At 42.0% G+C, this 16,571-nt stretch overlaps 1 protein-coding gene across 2 annotated transcripts in view; it reads right to left on the reverse strand.

Annotated features, from left to right (window-relative positions):
- The window catches only part of ME3 (malic enzyme 3), a 116,704-nt gene that overhangs the window by 48,524 nt on the left and 51,609 nt on the right, over positions 1-16,571 (reverse strand). For both annotated transcript variants that reach the window (XM_041414158.1, XM_041414157.1), the window contains exons 2-3: positions 4,897-5,030; positions 3,414-3,563 (exon numbers count right to left, since the gene is read on the reverse strand). In XM_041414158.1, the coding sequence (XP_041270092.1) occupies positions 3,414-3,563; positions 4,897-5,030 (284 nt within the window). The remainder of the gene's footprint in view (positions 1-3,413; positions 3,564-4,896; positions 5,031-16,571) is intronic.

Below are 16,571 nucleotides of genomic sequence, written 5' to 3' on the forward strand. Positions count from 1 at the left end.
TTTACAGAACTTGTGAGTGAAGAGGGCAATGGATTTTCATAACAAAACTGCAGCAGCCACAAGACACAAAATGAGGAGGAGCATAACCTGAGAAGTCCCCAAGAAGTGAGCATGTTTGCCTATCCTAGTCCTGTACTCCTCCTGTTACTGGCCACAGCTGCAGACAGGACCTGTGCTTAGGAAGACTTCTGTTCGGACATGTTACTCTTATTTTGTGCTTATTTAATATGGTTTGATCACAGAAAAGAGATTTTGACAGGGTTCTTAATCATTACTGCAGAAGGGGTGCTATTGCTTAGCATTTTAACCTGTACTTACAAATTACATAATAATTTATATTTCTTATTTCAAAAATTCAAAATACAAAATGAAACTGTACTTTAGCCTGAAGGCTGTAATAATTATTACATGGCTTTAAATAAACAAATATTGTTAAATCACCAGAGAGCTGTCTGGAAAATAAGATAGGAAAAATGTATTCAACATAGACACCTTCCAGCAAAAACTTCATAGCTCTTAGGCAACAGTGCCTGAATGTAATTTTTATAAATTTTATGGTTCCACCTCTATTTCAGTAATTCTAAACCTCTGAGGCTTAATCACATAGGAAGAAGTCTGAGGTAATTGGAAAAAAAAACCAAACCTGCCTGAAGAATTTAAAGCAACTAGTGAAGAGAGAGGCAGTAGGAGTTTGGGGAAGGCAGAGAACCTGCTGGGGCATCAGGAGCTGGCCCACCAGAAGAAGTGGAGAAACTGTGGGCATCATAGATAAGCATGAGAACAGTTGAATGCTTGTAAGTGTTTTTGTTCCTAGTAGCTCTTTTCTACTGTGAAATATAGAAAACCTGTTCATTTATACTGCTGGCTGGATAGCTTTTTGAAAGAAAGGAACACCAGGTGTCTTATTCCATTTGGAGCAGATAAATCTGCTAGCAGGGAGTGTTGTGCTGGAGCCCTGACCTGGAAGGAGAATTCTGTCCACTAGCCCCATAAAAGTGCAGGTTAGAGAGGTTTACCCTTTAAGGGCTTGTATATAAAGACTAAGAAAGGGAAAAGAGGCATTGAGTCCTGCAATTACAACAACAGTATCTGACAAACAAAACCTGCAGGCATGTAAACACAGATAAATGTGCTCTGATCAATGATTCTGAGAGAAGCCCTGTTGGACATCTTGGGACTGTTTTTAGATGCTGTTTTACAAGAGCTGCTTTGTAAGCAAGTTATGTGCACTGCAATCCTTCTGGGCTCAACCTTCAAGTATAAAGCAAGCACTAATGGGGCTGAGAAAGATCCCAGGGGAAGAAGCTAACTGTATCGAAAGGTTGTTGCTGCTGTGGCCACAGACAGACTGCACAGTAAGAGGTGCTATGTGGGCACATCCAACCATGTTGGAGCACAATGTGGGGCTTTAAAATGGAGATTTTAGCAGAAGTATTGGCATCCTACCTTGAACTATGTGTCTTGCAGGCCAACTCCTAATGTACATAATATGCTCCAGGACAGAAAATATATCCTCCAAGACAGTAAGAGTCAGATTGAAAAAAACAGCACATATACACACTTCCTATTTTAGTCTCATCACTTTACATGATATAACCGCTCTTTTATTTTTGCAATAAAAACATTTGTCTGCTAAAACAACCTTGATTACATCCAAATCTGAAACTAGGCTGGAATTCATTCTGTGTCTTCAGGAAAACAAACTCCCCACCACAGGAAATCCAGTGTACCAAGGACATGGCCATTTGCTCTTTCCTGAAGAAGCCATAGGCTGGAATCCAGAAAAGACCCAGACCAAATTTAGCAGCAGAACTGTTGGACTATGAGAACAGACATTCCTATCACATTAGTAAAATAATGGGGATTTAAAACATGAGAAAGACAGGAGCTACAGGAAGGGGAATTCTCCAACAGAAACAACTGCAGAAAGACAGTATGTGGAAAGACATCCCTGCTTTCCTGAAGATAACAATGGATGGAAAATAAAAGAAGCAAAGCTCCCAAATATTGTTTGAACTTATTGCAAGGTAAAGGCAGCCAGGAGGCAAAGACACAGTGGGTATACAGCAGGAATTGCTGCATGAATATTGAATACCTGAGAATCAGCAGCTGCTGCATTAATATTGATTAGCTGAGAACCAGCAGTGTGCTCTTCTCTGCCTGACAGTGCTCACAGCTCAACACCTGGAGACACAATCTGAGCTGTCTTATCTCTGCTACTTTTTACTCATGCCCACAAGAAGTTAGTGTCCTCCCTCTATATACAAAGTGCAGATCCTTCTCTGGTTTCTTCATCCACTCAGAGGAGGAGGAGGGGATAAGATCAAGGTTTGGATAGATGAATGACTTTTCCACAGCCTAGCAGATCCACAAGTTGCACATGAGGGCCTAGAACACAATTACGTGGCACAGACACAAGCCAAAAAGCCATCTTGAGGAGCAGCTCACATGAAGGAATACACTGGCTTTATTGGGGACTTTTATCACAAGCAAGAAGCAAGCATGTTTGCCAAGATAATCTTACACATAAAAGTTATTAATTGTCTTGTCTACAAAGCCCTTACATTTTTGAGGTGTGCCTCAGGGAGGCACTGTGCCTGTGACCTAGACTCAGGAGAACTTGCCTCTGTTGCCCCATCTGTAGCACTACTCTCAGCTGAAACTGCAGTCAAACCTCATGCTTGTGAAATGCTTTGAAAATGGTATTATTCCTTTCCTTTACTTTGCAGATTTCTATCGCAAAAGCATAAATGTTCATCTGACTACTGGTACATTTCAAGGATCAAAAGATTTAAAAGCCTACAAAGAAAACTGAACCATACCATTGAATTTTTGGGCTAGGTTAAAATGTACTTCAAAAAGCTAACAAGGGATTTATCTAAGCACTAATCATTAAAAAAAGTTATGCGGAATGGGGTCTTCCAACATGGTACAGAGTGCTTAACGTTGCATGAATTTATACAGTGACTGTTCTGAGCAGAGAGGGAGGCACTGATGCAAAGCATCATCTATGAAGATGATTCTAGTGGGGTAGTTTGTGGAAGTGCATACAAAAGTTCAAAATCAGCACAATGTATCCAAAACCCAACAATTACTCAAACATCATCGCAGAGGGCACTCGGTACTCCTGAGACAGCAGATGGGGAAGGGTGCAGCCCTAAGTTCAGCAAGCTGTTTGGGGACTGTACAGCACTGTTTGAGAACAAAACCACTCTGTTCACTGTTTGTAGGAAGAAGTCGGAGCTATTCTCGACTCCCCAACTCATCATCAAATGTACACATACAAAGCTGCTGGCTTTTTGATGAGGGATTGAGTTTTAGATGTTTTGGACCACCCACAAAAAGATGGTGTCGATACAAAAGAAACATTCACATGAAATTAAAAAAATTGCAAACACAGTCTCTTCACTCACCGTGGTCTCCTGAAAGCCAAACCATACTGCTGACAAGCCAGGCCAACTGTTGGGGTGTAAACTATGGGCATGAATTTCTCAATATCAGAGGTCAGCACTCGGTAAAAAAGCTTCTCATTCCTGTCTTGCAATGTCATAAGAATAATATACCTTTAAAGCAATAAAAACAAGTTATAGATCAGTATTTATGGTAGTTGACAGTTTCACAAAAACCAGTCATTGGCTCACTCAGTATGCACTCAGCTCTCCCAAGCCCTGACACTCCTTTGTGCTACATCATGAGCAGGTACTTGGAGCAAAATTTCCCAGAGGGCCTGGCCAGCTCCACCATCCCGAGTGACAGCTCACAAAGACTCAGTAGGGGAGGATGTCACACCCATGCACAACCTTAGAATCTTGAAATTTGCATCAAAAGGCATCATACAGAGCTATCAATATAGAATTTTCAAGATCAACATAGATATTTGTGACACAGAAAAGCCAGTGCAATTGGTCTACAGGGTTAGAGTATTACTGCCTCAGTCCTCAGATCAATGCAGCTGAGAGAGATGGAGATGCAAATCCTACTGTCCATCACAGCAGGTATCAAACAGCATTTTCCATCAGTAACCCTGATGAACAATACTGGAGGCAATGAGAACTCAGAAGCCAATACAATATTGCTTCTGCTTTCTTTTTATTTTTTCCTACACACTGTCAGTTTTTTCCTGTACTTCCACCTAGTATTTTAGTGAATGTAATGGGGAGCATACAGATAGGTACATGAACTACATGTACCTATCAGTACCTGCTTCTTTCATTCAGTGCCCTGCTTCTTTCTTGTAGCCAAAGTATACCAGAATTCTCCAGTACTGGAGTGGCAGAAAAAAGTAACATCAGTGGACCTGTTGGAACAGGTCCAGAGGAGGGTCATGAAGATAATAAGAGAGCTGGAGCACCTCTCCTATGAAGACAGGCTGAGAGAGTTGGTGTTGTTCAGCCTGGAGAAGGGACAGTGCTGGGGACATCTAGCAACTTCCAGAATCTAAATAGGGCCCAAATAAAAGCTGGAGAAGGACATTTTACAAGGGCATGTATTGATAGGACAAGAGGGAACGGCTTCAAACTGTAAGAGGGTAGGTTTAGATTATATATTAGGAATAAATTTTTGAGTGTCAGCATGGTGAGGCACTGGCACAAGTTGCCCAGAGAAGCTGTGGATGTCCCAGACCTGTCCCAGCCCTGTTCAAGACCAGATTGAATGGGGTTTGAGCAACCTGGTCAAGTGGAAGGTGTCCCTGACCATGGCAGGGGGCTTGGGAGTAGATCATCTTTAAGGTCCCTTTAAACTACTCTATGATTCTGCTGCTGGAGAGTATGGACTGCTGGAAAAAAGTGACTCAGAGGGAAATGTGTACATTGAACCAGAATCCACAATCTTTCCTGGAGGCTTTAAATAACTGAAAAGGGGCAAGGGAGAGGAAATAAGATCTTTTTGACATACTTGTCTAGATCACTAGATTGCTTTTCAAAGTTTTTCATCACACGAAGGAGTTGAACGTCTTGGCTCAGGAAACAAGGAGGAAGGAGGCCATGAATGCCCAGCTGTAGCCTTTCTTCAAGTGTAAAAGCCATTCCCTGGGAAGAAAAAAGGAAGGCACATTCAAATGGCATAATATGCACTACCAGCTAGGATATCCAAGAAGAAAGCAAGAAACAGCATGCAGCCCCTGTGGGCCTGCAGGCAGTCCTGCCCCACAGGGAGTGTGGGCTCCAGACCACCCAGACGTGCAGCTTCTGGATTAGCTGTCCAACACCAGTAATGCTTTAATGACTCACACTCTTTTGCCATCTGAATTTGGTTTATTTCTATAGTGTTTTTACACATATTCTTAGTGTTTCTTTCACTTCATACTCTTTTTATATTACTTCCATTAGCTCATGCCTACTAGTTTCCATGGCCTTCCTGGAAGCACAGGGATCATACTCCTTTACAAATCACCTAACATGTGTAGAATCAGGGAATCATTTAGGTTGGAAAAGACTTCATCAAGTTCAACTGTTAACGCAGCACTGCCAAGTCCACCACTAAATTATGTCCATAAGCACATCTACATGACTTTTGAATACCTTCAGGTGACTCCACCACTTCCCTGGGCAGCCTACTCCAATGCTTGGTGACACTTCACATGAAGAAATCTTTCCTAATATCCAATACAAACCCTTCTTGGTACAATTTGAGACTGTCCCCTCTCCTATCTATCACTCATTACCTGGGAGAAGAGACTGGCCCTCACGTGGCTACAACCACCTTTATTTAGGTGGTTGTAGAGAGCAACAAGGCCCCCGAGCCTCCTTTTCTCTAGGATAAATACCCCCAGCTTCCTCAACTGCTCCTCATCAGACTTGTGCTCCAGACCCTTCCCCAGCATCACTGCCCTTCTCTGAACACCCTTCAGCCCTTCAATGTCTTTCTTGTAGTGAGGGACCCAGAACTGAACACAGGATTCAAGGTGAGGCCTCACCAGTGCCCAGTACAGAGGACAATCACTGCCCTGGTCTTGCTGGCCCCACCATTGCTGATCCAGGCCAGGATGCCATTGGCCTTGCAGGACCCAGCACTTCACTTTGTTGAACCTCATACAGTTTGCCTTGGCCCATCAATCCAGTCAGTGCAGATCCCTCTGCAGAGCCTTCCTGCCACCATCAGATCAACACTCCCACCCAGACTGCAAGTGGTGCAGATGCTGGCAAAAATGTTTGTAAAACTATCAGCAAGGCCAAGGAACCTGTGCCAGGACAGAGGGAAGGACTGAAACTAATTTTCCTGTTTGCCAGATCCATGCTTTGTACATACATGGTGTAACACTCCTTTCATTACTAAAACGTGCACTAGTGCAAATGAAAAGAAAAAAAAGTCTTCATACATTTTAGAAAAGTCATTCAGCCTCCAGGATAGCTGAAAACAATTTTTATCTCACAGGTATTTTCATTGTATTTTTTCATACCCTGAATCAGGATGGAGTCAAGTATTTTCAAAAATCTTTACTGTAAGAGCATAGCAGAGACAAATTGTTCCTCTTCCAGCCAGCAGATGAGGAGTCAGCAGCTGCCTGGGCGGCAGGAGGCCAGGATTTTGCTGCCAAGCCCAGAAAGAACATTGAGGCCTCCATGGTCGTTGTTGAATGTTGTACCTAGGACATTTCTGTTTCTGCTGAAATGCCTGACATTTCTGACCCAAATTTCCTTCCTGGACAAGAGAAACTTTCCCCCCAGTGAGTTTCACAGCAGAATTGGTACATTCCCACAAGATAAAGTCTGAGTTTTTGTAAGTAATCATTTCTGAATTAAAAAAGAGGCAACAAGTTCTCATCAGAAAACTTGTAATCATCTGCATTCTCCAGGCTGGAAACTTCTGAAGTACTAGACTAAGATCAACACTGGACATCAGCTCTGTGTCAATATTTGGCTCTACATTGCCAATATTATATCCCAGCAGGGAAAATACAGCTACTGTGAATGTCAAAGTTTATCTACAATGAATGGGTAAAAAAGAATACAATTTCAAACCATTTACTTCCTGTCACCTTTGCACATGGAGGACAGAAAATGGGAGACAGAAATATTTGTCAGTAAATACTCTACTTGCTTGTCTAGAGAAAGTCACATCAAAGATTGGCCAATCAGGGTTCAGACCTGCCCCCCGCTCATACCCTAGAACAGAAATAAAGCAAGCAAACACAGTAAAGCAGCAGTGGTTACTCTTCTGAAAAGGGCAGAAAAGGCAGAAACACAATATCCTAGCCATTTCTGCATCCAACCACTGAAAATCTTCTTGTAGTAATTTTTCAATTGGAAATAAAATCTTTTCAGTGATTTTCCACACAATAAAACAGTGAAAAGTTTTACTATTTCATCAAATGATCACACATCCAAGAAAAACTTTCTGCATTTCAGCTCATTTCTATTCAAAATAATACCATGACGCTTTACAGAAACGACAGCCTGAATGGCCACTACTGTAACCCTTTCTTGTTTCCTGGCTTGGGCTCTGCCTAAATGACATCTCCAACCATCCCACAAGACCAGGAGCAGCTCAAACTGCTCCAACAGCCCAAACTGTTTAAAAACAACCAGAGTTTTGCTGTTAATAGTCCAAGGCTAAGCATGGCAATGGTGACACACAACATCTCTAACTCACTGCATTTACTGCAGCTCTGCATTTATATGAATGAGCTATACCAATGTAAGCACCTTCATACTGAGCAATGGCAAACACGTGTGATGAGGAACCTGCTGCTTTCATAACCAGTTAAATCTCCAAAACACTTTTCAGTACAGAGCTGGTCCATTATCCAGTGCCTCTGTGGCAGGGTTGGTGGTACAGAAATTGCCAGCTCTAGTATTAAGGCTGCTTTCTGATGTTTCTGTGAAGGCCTAGGAGTAGGACCCCATGGTGGGGTGGTTATATTCACTGAAACAGCACAGCGTGAAATGAATCTGGAAACACATTCTGCCTCAGATCAAAAGCTCAAATTCACTGAGGTATTGCTATGTTTAAGATTAAAGCTTTCAGACTTGGATTTTTTTAAAAGACTGCCTGAAAGCCATATTGTACTTCTCTTTTTCTGGTCTTGAAAGGTCTAATGATTAGATGATGCACAACCTTGCACAGCTAAAGCCAGGTGCTGCAATTCAATTTTAAATGTATTGGAAATGAGTTGGCATGGAGAGGGCAGATGCTATGTCACTAACCAAAAACAAAGGCAAAAATATCAGCTGCCCACAAGGCTTCACGCTACATAGAAGCTAAGTGAGGGGTTTGGTTCTGAAAGAGGCTTACTGCAAATAACCTCAAATGCTTCTGTTTTTTTACTGCTGACAGCACCAAGTCTGTTATGTGGCAGGTCCCTCTTTGCAGTTCAATCCCATAAAAACCACTTATTTTGTAAACTGAAGGGTGAAGCCAATTCACAGATAATTATTAGCTTTATCACTGCTTGCACTTTACAGCAGTGAGAAGGAGGTGTTTCTCTTAGGGCTGGATACAAGCAGGGGGGATGCTGGCAAGGCTTGTGGTTATAATTTACTCATTATAGGTCAGCCTTTTGCAGGTGGGAATAGAGACACAAATGATAGTTCCTATGGTATTAAAAAACTACTTTTAATGTAATGGGTGCCTAATCAAGGGCTGAATTATTCTTTACCTAGGGTAGAACATCCAGAGTCCAGTGTAACTCAGATTATCTCCATCTCCTGAGCATCTTTTAGGAGCAAATCTTTGGCTTACTGCATCTATCCATATCCTTGTGCTCTAGAGAGGATTGAGCAGCCACAGCACAGGGAGGGCTGTGGAACTTCTTGGATGGCCAGACCAAGGGGTTCATGCAGTGTATACTGTCCCAGGCCACTACCCTCTGTGATGCTGGGAGTCCAGCTGCAGTTCTCAGGAAACCTTTGGGACCACATCCTTCATCCATGCAAGTGAAAGCTGCTTTGGCAGTCTCTGAGCTGAGTAAACAAGTGAACATCTCCAACCCCTTGGCAACAGTCCCTGCAACTTGGAACTTCCTAGTCTGACTAGAGCAGAGTGCTGGAAAGGCACACTGGGGAAATACAGACACACAGGGATCACCACTGCAAGTTGCAAGAGGAGGTGTAATTAATCTATTTCTCCTTTACAACTAGTATGTTAGCAGCCAGGCTAAGGAAGACCTAATAGTCACGGAACTTAACAAGTTTATTCTATGCAGATTTTTCCTGTAATGTGTTTTCCATAGATATTTGCACCTGTCCAGTTTTATGGTAGGGATGTACTTTGACCATCTGCAAGTATAAGTTCCTCCCATAAGGGGTGAGCATCAGAAGCTAAACTAATCCCCACTGAGACTGCACATGGGCTGGGGAGCAGAGAGCAACAGCAGAAAACATCCATTTTCTACATAGAGAAAGATTCTTCTACAGAGATCAGATCCTACAGTGACCTCCTTGACTCCAACTGACTTGATAAGCTTCTTCACAGCTTCTTATCCTCAGCTACTCAAGCTTCTCTTCCTGGTGTGGAGAGACTGACAGGCACTGAACTCCACCCTGGGAAAAGCTGTATTGAAAATATTTGCAAAAAAGAGTAAGGGAGGGACATCAGAGGGGCAATTCTTTCTTTTCTCCTTTTAAAAGTCTTCATATTACCTTTAATTTGGATGTGTTTGTGCTCTTAAGCTTAGGAAAAACCCAAACCTGTGATGCTTTGGGGTATAGGGAAGACATCTCTGAAACCTGGAAAGAAGAATCCCCTCTGTGTCTTCTTAGCAGTTATTGCTGGGCAAACCTTTTGTTGACTGTGATTTACAAACTCTTCTCATAGTGTCTATTCCTCTGAGTTCACAGTCACTAGTTGAAAAATCCCTCACTCTCAGCCATCCCCTTTGTTACAAAGTGATATAATAGTGGATTTCTAATCCTTTCATATTGTTCATCCTTCCTCTCCCACAGAGCCTGGGAACACTATTAAAAACTCCAAGACAAAGGTAATTAAGCAACTCAACTTTGTGTTCATTTTAGTTCCAGGGGAACCATCTTTAATGAGGTCCTCTAATTCAATTACAACGTAAGTTGTCTCTACTATTAATGAGGTTTTACCAGTAACTCTTTTGTTTTGTGCAAGTACCGTTTTTTCACTGGATTACATTTCTATTATTCTTCTCAGTGACTTTTGATTTACACCAATGTACAACTGAGCAGAATTGGAACATGACAAAGCCCCTGTGCCAGAGGGACCTGATCCTACACAGCTTAATCTAACAGAAGCATCCACTTTCCTGGTGCAAGATGTGACAGAGTACCTGGAAAAAAGCAGCAAAGCTGTGCTGTTCCCACATGTTGCAGGAGGTTTTCTTCAATAAATAAAACTCATAAGGCAAATGTCTTCAGGGATTTGTTCATTAATCCATAGGAAGAACTGCAGTGCTAAACTCCTCAAGCCCTGCACTGTGATTTCAGACTGCAGTGGTACAGCTCTATACCAAAGTTAGTAGAGAACTCATTATGATTTCCTCCAGTTTGTCAGCCTCCAGGGCAGCAATTTGTCCTCCATATCAAAAAAAATAAATAAATCTATTTGCTAGAGACTTTATGTGTTTTGTCTGCAAATAAGTTTCTGTTGCATTGACAAAAACAGATTTTTAAAAGATGAATGACACAGAATTCCCCAAAGAACAGCTTGTTTGGCACGCTTGCTTCTTCCCACAAAAGCAATGTTAAGATCTTCACAAAGTTCTAGCCAAGCTAATGGGAATATTTCTTTGGGTCTGTGGAGGGATAGATAAGTCTTTTGATTTTGACTAGATTCACAAATGTGTTTATATGCATGATGTGTCTACACACAAGCTCCTGTGTCTTTTGGTGAAGGAGAAAAGTAAAATCACTTCAGGGAGAACAAGACTGCCATATACAGAAAAACGTAATGGCATGGGGAAGAAAAACTCCACAGAAATCCTGAGAAATTAGGAGCAATAGAGCAGTGCAGAATCCCAAATAGTGGGGGACACATGGTGCATGCAAATAGCTGAGTAGAAGACCATGCCTGCCTGGATCAACCTAAATCATGAAGCACTTGCTGGCTTCCCCCTCACATGTAGCAAAATATTGCAGACAAGGGTGGCCTGATGGAGTAAGCAGCAATGAGGACATCAGGTTTTGGGCTACTGCCAAGCTGTTGGGCAGAACCCTGAGGCAAACCCCAAATTCTCAGTCCCTTACCAAAAGTATCCCATGTAATCGTGGCACACAGATTCTGGTGGATTGCCCCTCCTCAATCCAAAGCAAAGGAAGACTTCCTGGTATCTCCCCTACTTTATTCCCTAAATAATTCCACATCAGTTTTACACCTATAACTGCCAGAGCTTTTCATGCCAATTAGTGAGTGAATCGAGCTAGTCCAGGACAGAAATGTCTCATAGTCCACATGCCTGTCTCAGCTAAGGGGGAAGCTATTATTTCTTCTCATGAGGAAAGGGGGCATGGTAAAATCAGTTTCTGCAGGCAGTTTGCCAAGCAATAACTCAAATATTTCAGTTCCTGTGATCTTGGAGACACAGTTTTTTCCCAAATATAATGTTGCCACTAGACAGGAAGAATGCAGCAAAATGACAATGCTTGCTTTCCTAAGCCTGTGAAAACCAGCCATCATAATCAATTTGAAAGAGCAAGTATGTCTGAGAAGAAAGATCAAGGCAATTCTAAGGTTTAAATGTGATCCAAAACATTAAGAAAATATAGTTTTAAAAGCCAATTTTAAAATGTCTGGAAACTTCTCCCATTGTACATGCAGCTGATCATGTGAGTTGTGGTTGCATACAATTTGTGTCTGGGGCTACTGAGAGCACTAACTTCCTTTTGAGGTCCCTTTTGAGTAAATCACATAAAATGAGACTTGTGCACTTACTGCTCACACACAAACTGCACCATGCTGTAGGTCTGGAGGATGGGAACCTCTCTGCAATTTGTATCTCTTTTGCTACTGCCACCCCAGCAAATAAATGGGGGTGCTCCAAACATAGGCTGAAGCTGGATTACAGTTCATGGATGGCTGCTGATGCTGTATTCTGTTAAACAACACTGAAAAGCATTGCTTCAGCCATAAAATTAGTTGTTTCACAAGAAAATAGCTTGGATGGAAGCTGATACTGAATGAAACCAAGAGCAGTTTGTTACTGACTGTGTCAGAGATGTTTTCACTGCTGCAGCATTCCTATGTCCTGGTGACTGTCCTCCTTCACATGCTGCTTCTACCAAAGCTTTGTAGAAAGGAACCATAGCAGCAGCTTCTTGAGCATTACCAGATGCTCTTTGCACATCCTTGTCTAATCCAGGAGAAGCAGGCTTGGCTCCTGAAACATAATTTTGATAGCTGTGCAAGGAGATCTAACACATGTCAGCTTCAGAACATTTGAGATGTTTACAAAACATTCAGATACTGTCTCAGATAAAGGATTCTAGAGAAAGACAATGTTGTCTTTTAAAAATCAGCAACAAGAGAAACAGACAAGGCTCTAACTAAGAAATTTGCCACACACTAGAAAAGACACCCTGAGCTCTCATTTAATGATACAACCACCACTCCAAGGCAACTAAACACGCAGGTGAACACAGAGCACCCCACAGGAAATGTGTGTGAGCCTCCATTTCCTATTTGAGTAATTTGTACAACTTTTGTTTTTCCCTCACTGCTTCTGCAGTCCTGCATGGCAAGGTCACTGATGGATTTCAACCCAGGCAGCTTGTGCTGGGGCTCAACAGAGAAACCATCCCCCAGAGCAGTGCCCATTGGCACTGGAACACACCAGAGGCAGACAGTAATCTCAAGAGTGTCCAGCTTCCCTTTGGAGATCTTTGTGCAGTCCCCATTTGGCAGCTCACCTTAGAGTTTAGCTGTTCTCTGTGCCACACTGATATTTTCCTTCCCACTTCTCAGCCTTCAAGAGATTCAACCCTCCAGTGGTTTTGTCTCTCAAGGCATTAAGCAAGTTGCTTTCCTCTCTTTACGCCAGCATTTCTATGGCTGCATTTCACAAAACCCCTTTTTAAGACTGATGGGTAGCTAAAGGTGTATATATGCACACACAAATGTGTGTGTGTATACATATATACAAACACTTGGCCCCAGTGCATGTCCTTTTCCAATCCAGCCTCCAGCCAGTCCCAAAATGATCTCCAAGCTGACCTCAGGGGCCTGTCTATTTGCCAAGCACATGTTTTTCCTAAGCACACATGGGCCCTCTAACTGTCCAAACTACTTTTGGCACCACCAGGAGAGTAGCTGGCCTATCATGACTACCCTGTGACCCGTCCCCTTCTTCTCCTTGTCTGAATACTTTACTTCAAAATTTTTATTCCTTTTAAGGCATAGAGGAAAAAGGAAGATGCATGAAGTGCTCACATACATGCAGGCTGACCCTCAGTCTCCAGCTCTCATCACCTCTGTGTGCACTCTTCCTGCTTTGTTTACTGACAACTCAATGTGAGCTGTTGCTAAATCCTATGCAGTTGAATGCTCAGCACTTGGCACACTTGGCCCTGACACCGAAGCATCTGGGCTGCAATTTCTACAGAAATACTACACAAAATAATTCATCCTTTCTATCAAACTTCCCCTTCAGGATCTCTAAATAGTTTCCCAATTATACAGTCCTTTTATTTTCCAGTTTCTTTGCTCCTCAAAATTTCAGTTGTATTGTTTCCATATGGTGTGAGTACACTATATCCAAATATTCCAGGTGACAAAATACCACTAATTTCATACCAGTACTTTAATTTTTATCACTTTCTCAAGATTGAGCTTAACCACTTCAAGTTTCAAAAGCACACACTGCTCTATAAACTATAAATCAAATACCTAATAAAGTTCCTGAGATTTTTAAAAAAGAAAGCTCAAAAATGAAACTCCCAGCCTCCTCTTCCAACTGTTTTTAATCAAGGACAATATGAAATAAGTTATCCAAGTTCAGAATGAAAAAAAAAAAAAGAGAAGGCACAATTACTCGGAGATGAAATTTGAAGATTAAACCCCTTTTGATTCCTTGAGCTGTCTGACAAACATTTCTGTGGGACAGCAATTGCAGCAAGATGTTATGAAATATTTATGTCAGTTTGTAACATGCGTGACCACATGTTGGTCAAGACAGCTGAACTGTTCATTATTGCTAGGAAGCTGTAAATCACCCCTCTGGCAAACCTTCACATGAGTTTCGAAATAAATTGGTTCTGTTCTTGGTCCCATTAGATGCTATAGCTTGAAATGCAAACAATATTATTGTTGGCATGGCTGCTGCCTGTCCACCTCAGCTCAATTACTCCATCCTGTCCTAGCTCAAACAAGTATTGTCCGAGGCCAAAGCAGTGGCTTCCTTCCTCCAGCAGAACATCCATTCCTCTGAACCCAAAACAATTTGGCTAAGTGACACAAAGATGAAGTGTGACTTCATCAAGCAGTAAGGATAACAAACAGTCCAGGCTCTTTGAATAAACAAGTGTTATCCCAAAATAATTTGGTATATGGGTGGTCAGGTAAAGATTATGGTTAAAGCATTGATTTCACTCATGCACCTCAGTCACGACCTCACTCATGCACCTCCAATTCTGCTATTAAAAGTGGGGTTTCAACTTAATAACAGCTGCCTTGCTAAAAAGAGATGTTGCAGTGTGGGGAGCATTGGAGGCAGAGCCAGTCTGCAAATACTGGGCACACTGACATGATTTTTGCTCATGGTCTGCCATGAAAGACCTGTAGGCGGGGCATATATTTGGGAATAGACCCCTCAAACTCAGGTTTGAGGCCAAGGTTTTGATTCTCCTCTGCCTGGCATCAAAGTAATACAGCAATATCAGAGCAAAGCCAATGTAAAATGACTTTTAACTTCTCAGTGTTTGAAATAAATGAAGGTCTGGATAGCCAGAGCTGAAAAGTTGCATGGAGACCTTATATTGACCTTTAAAAATAAAAAGGCACTTATAGGAAGGATGGGGACAAACCTTTTAGTAAGGCCTGTTGTGATAGGAGAATGGTTAGTGGTTTTAAACTGAAAGAGGGCAGGTTTAGATTAGATACTGGGAAGAAATGATTTCCATTGAGGGAGGTAAAACACTGTAAGAGGTTGCCCAGAGAAGCTGTGGATGTCCCACCCCTGAAAATGTTCAAGGACACTTTGGATGGGGATTTGAGCAACTTGGTCTAGTGGGTGACATCCTAACCCATGAAAGGGGGATGGAATTAGATGATCTTTAAGGTCCCCTCCAGTCCAATCCAAGAGTCTGTGTTCTGGGGAAAACAAGGCTACAATTCACCATCAGTATGCTTTTGGCAGCTGTCAATGGCTATGTGAGCTTTATCATATCCAGCATCTTCCTCCTGGGCCTGAAACTCAGATGTAAGAAGTTATCACACTATCTATAAAATCTGAGTGAGAGAACACTCCTGAAGTTGTAGGTTACCATTACATTTAGCACTGAAGAAAACCTAACAAATCACACTCTGCTTTGTTACTCCTCACAATAAAAGCATGATTGTCAGAGTATGAGTCCATATGGAATATATTTTGTGTGTTTACAAAAGCTTTGTCTTCCATCCCATCAGTACACAGAAGTACTGACTTTTCCATGTCAGTCATTAACCAACATCACTTACTTTCTGGCACTGTGTCTGACTTGCTGCCAAACAGCAGCATCCCTTCCAAACCCAGAAGAAGAGGCTGGCAGTTTTGACTGACTGATCCATCACAGATTTTGATGAACTAAGGATTCTCTTGGAGGAAAGTCCTGAAGCTCAGTTGCACCCCAGGAACTTAAATACTAACAGCTATTTAAGAATGCACATACAACTGCATCAGCAGCCTCTCCAGTAAATAAAAGGCATAGGCTGGACAGAAGCCCATGAGCCAGAGAGATGGAATCCCAGTCCTGACTGGGACTGGTGTGGGCAAACAGAGGAATCGATTTTTTGGTGCAGCTCTCTAATAGTATGCAATGGTCAGGAGAAAGCCAGTGGGATACTTCAGCCCCCACAGCAGGGTCAGCACTGCCCCAGGAGTTGACTCTTTCCAGAGCCTAAGGGGAGTTCCCAGTCACTTGGACACGAGCATTTCCAAGATCAAGTGCATTTCCATTCATAGAGCAGTTTCTACTGTTTTGTTACAACACAGATGTAGGATGCTTCTTCTGTCCTCTCTCCCTCTTTTCTGATTTTCTTTCAGAGAAAATGCAAAGAACTTACATGGCAGAGGTGCTAACGAATGACAGATTATCTCATGGCTGTTGCTATTTCCAGGATGTATCACTCAGAGCTTTCAAGAACGTCAGTGAACATTTTGTTTGGGCTGCAGTACTGACACACTCATTGTATTTCCTCTGATGACTTCCTGAAGCAAGGCTTTTGTTTTTTCTCGCTGATAGCATATGTATGTGTGCCAGAAGCTAAGGAAATTAACACCATTAGTGCCAAACCTGCAGGATGAACCTGACTGCTGCTTCAGCACACAATTAATAAAAACTTGCACTAAAAGTTGATTATTTTCACAGTTATTAGTAACTTGTTATTAGTACTTTCATGATAGTATTCTGTGTACAAATACTGTCAGTAATAATGAAAGATAATCCTATAGACAGTTCCTACATACTTATTGCTCT

The sequence above is a fragment of the Onychostruthus taczanowskii genome, unplaced genomic scaffold, assembly GCF_017590055.1.
Source record: "Onychostruthus taczanowskii isolate IOZ18803 unplaced genomic scaffold, ASM1759005v1 scaffold44, whole genome shotgun sequence".
In the NCBI taxonomy this organism is placed as follows: Eukaryota; Metazoa; Chordata; class Aves; order Passeriformes; family Passeridae; genus Onychostruthus; species Onychostruthus taczanowskii.